This window comes from Hipposideros armiger, unplaced genomic scaffold, assembly GCF_001890085.2.
Source record: "Hipposideros armiger isolate ML-2016 unplaced genomic scaffold, ASM189008v1 scaffold_1225, whole genome shotgun sequence".
Taxonomy (NCBI): Eukaryota; Metazoa; Chordata; class Mammalia; order Chiroptera; family Hipposideridae; genus Hipposideros; species Hipposideros armiger.
In genome coordinates, this window is record NW_017732575.1 from 390,721 (window position 1) to 393,404 (window position 2,684).

The 2,684-nt window shown below is 57.4% G+C and overlaps 1 protein-coding gene across 1 annotated transcript in view; it reads right to left on the reverse strand.

The window, feature by feature from the left end:
• Positions 1 to 2,684, reverse strand: part of LOC109376861 (treacle protein-like) — a gene marked incomplete at its 5' end in the record, with an annotated part of 49,023 nt that overhangs the window by 25,549 nt on the left and 20,790 nt on the right. The window contains 3 exons of the mRNA XM_019632999.1: positions 224 to 433; positions 1,352 to 1,487; positions 1,578 to 1,681. Of these exons, the coding sequence (XP_019488544.1) occupies positions 224 to 433; positions 1,352 to 1,487; positions 1,578 to 1,681 (450 nt within the window). The remainder of the gene's footprint in view (positions 1 to 223; positions 434 to 1,351; positions 1,488 to 1,577; positions 1,682 to 2,684) is intronic.

Consider the following 2,684-nt stretch of genomic DNA (forward strand, 5'->3'; position numbering starts at 1 on the left):
AGGACTTCGCCTAGAACGAGCGAGACAAAATGAGGGGAGAGAGGCAGCTCAGAGGGTGGATGTGAGGCTAGAGACCAGACAGGGCCAAGGACACCACACACACACCACACCACACAGTGAGGGGTGGGGGCAGGGCTCTTGCTGAGCAGGAGAACAAGTCTTCAGAAGGCCTTGGGCGGGGGAGGGGGGATGCACTGCATGGGCTCTCATCCCCAGGCCTCACCTGAAGTGGGGTTTTGGAAGCTGGCGCCTCCCCCTCGCTGTCCGACTCCTCACTGCTGCTCTCCGAGTCCTCCTCCGGCCTCCCTGCCTTGGTCTGGACGGCTGCAGGCCCTGCCTTGCCAGGGGGTGCTGGGGTGGCCCCTTTCCCGAGAGTCCCCCTGGCAGGATCTAAGGCAGGTCTGACCTGGACAAGTTTCTCCGAGGCCTTCACCTAGTGAAAGAGAAAGGGCGATCTGTTCCCTTCCCCCGGAAAACCTTTGGTGACACCTTCAGGATAAGGCCTAGGTCTTAGCGGGAGGTCTCCACCTACACACCCCTGCGTCTCTCCTCATTCCTCACCTTGACTGCTGCTCTGACCTGTCTGTCAGCTCCACACTTTCACTCCTGAGGCCTTCACACCCCCTGCCCATTTCACCTGGCCAGCACTGCCTCATCCTCTGGGTCCCAGACAGATACCAGTTCCTTATGGCAGTTCTCCCTGACACTCCTGTCCTGTGCCCATAGCGGCCCTACAACACAGGGTGTAACAGCCTGTCCCCGGCTGGGCTGCCCCATCAGCGAGGAAGCTCTGTGAGCGCTGGCAACCCATCGCTGTACCCCCAGAGCCGCTGGCCCCAGTGCATATCTGCCTGGGCTCAGGGGAGGGAGCATGCGATGGCCCAGAGGGAGCGAGGAAATGGGGGAGCCTGGATGTGGTCAGTGGAGAATCCAAAAGTGAAGCGGGGACAGGGTGAAAACCGTCCTGAGTTTTTGACACACGACAGCAGGACTCCTGGGAAGCCTGTCCTAGCCTCATGGGGGCAAGGTCCCCGGGGCCTGGGCCTCCTCCTCACTGGCGCCCTGCTGTTATCGGGCTCTGCTCGTGGCCTCAGGGCTTTGGCAGGGTGGCTACAGGCCTTGTCTTCCTTACAACGGTCACAGATACTTGGCCTGGCCCAACCACGCTAGAAAATCAGCGGCTTTGATCACTTTCTTTCTAAAAACCTTACCAAGCAGAGTGTGCAGGCTGCTTCAGACAGGCTTTACTTGGCTTGTGACTTTTCAAAGTTTTGAACCAATAGGGAGAGAGTAGATTTTAGGTAAAAGTTCACATATGGGCTCCTTCTGAACAATGGGTGCCAGGCCTCACAGGGTAGCCCTTGGCCACAACAAAACTGGCCCAAGCTGAGGAGCAGCGGTCCCCTGTGGACAGGGTCTGCACACTCTGATCTGCCACAGGGCCTTGGCACTTGCTGTGCTCCCTGCCTGGAATGACCTTCCTCCAACTGTCCACAAGGCACAGGGTTCCCTCCTGTGTCTCCTTCAGGTCTTCATGTCTTTAACCACGTCTCCTCTGTAAGGCCTTCCCTGAGCACTATTTAAATGNCTCCTCACTGCTTTCTGAGGACCCCTCGGCGTTCTTCTCCGAGGCTGCTGGGGCCAGGGTCTTGCTTTTGGCAGTTTTGGAGTTACTCTCCTTCTGAAGGGACAAGCACATGAGGGGGAAAGGGTGTGTTAGCTGAGCAGGAGCACAACTGAGGGACCGGTGAGCAACAACCCTCAAGCACACTGGTTACCAGGGAAGGCAGCACGGCCCCTTCCTGCATGCATATGGGGGGATTCGGCTGCTGGCCCCGTATGCCCCATAGTCACTGGGAATATATGCCTCTACTCTGCTTATCCTCCTGCCAGAGCTGACTCTGAACTTGAAAGGGATACATAAATCAGACGCCACTAAAACCTGACCACAAAAGTGCTGTTGGCCAGGAATCTGAACGAGAGGTGACAGCAGCCTGGTTGCAGGGGTGAGCCAGTGGCCCCAGCACAGCTCACATCTGGCTGTAACACCTCCAGCTAAAAGTGGGAGCTGCCTAAGTGTTCTGATGGCGGCCATCCCCCGTTAGGCCACGCAGAAATGAGTGGGGCTGGCTGGGTAGAATCTGCAGTCAGGGGGGCCAGAGAAGTGGGAGAGCAGCGAGGAGCAGGCACTGGTGGTGCCCAGCTCAGGGGAGCCCAGGGCAGGGCAGAGGGCAGCTTCGTGCTTCCCTGCTGGCAAGAAGGCCCCACCTTCCACTACTCAGCCCAGCCAGCAAAGTGAAGCCTAGGTTGCCAGAGTCTCCAATTCCTTAAGAGAAGCTAGAAGATCCTTTTTTGCATGTGTCATTTCCCAATTTATAAATGGGTCAACTAAAATGCACGTTGCAGCTGCCATGCCCGTGTCTTCCTTGCTAACAGGGCCCAGCTTTTGTTCTGGTGGTCCCCATCCCAGGCTTTGGGGAGCCTGGGCCCTTCTCCCAGCCAATCATGGGAACTGCAGGCCCCTCATGAGTGAGCTGGGGCAAGATGGAGAAAGCTCGCACCATAGATCTGGACAAAGAGCCAAGGTGAGGTGAAGTCGGCTGGGGGATTTCATATCTCTTCAGGAGACATGGCAGCCCTGCTGTGACAATGAGGCAGGTGGGGCGCAGAGATAAAAAAAAAAA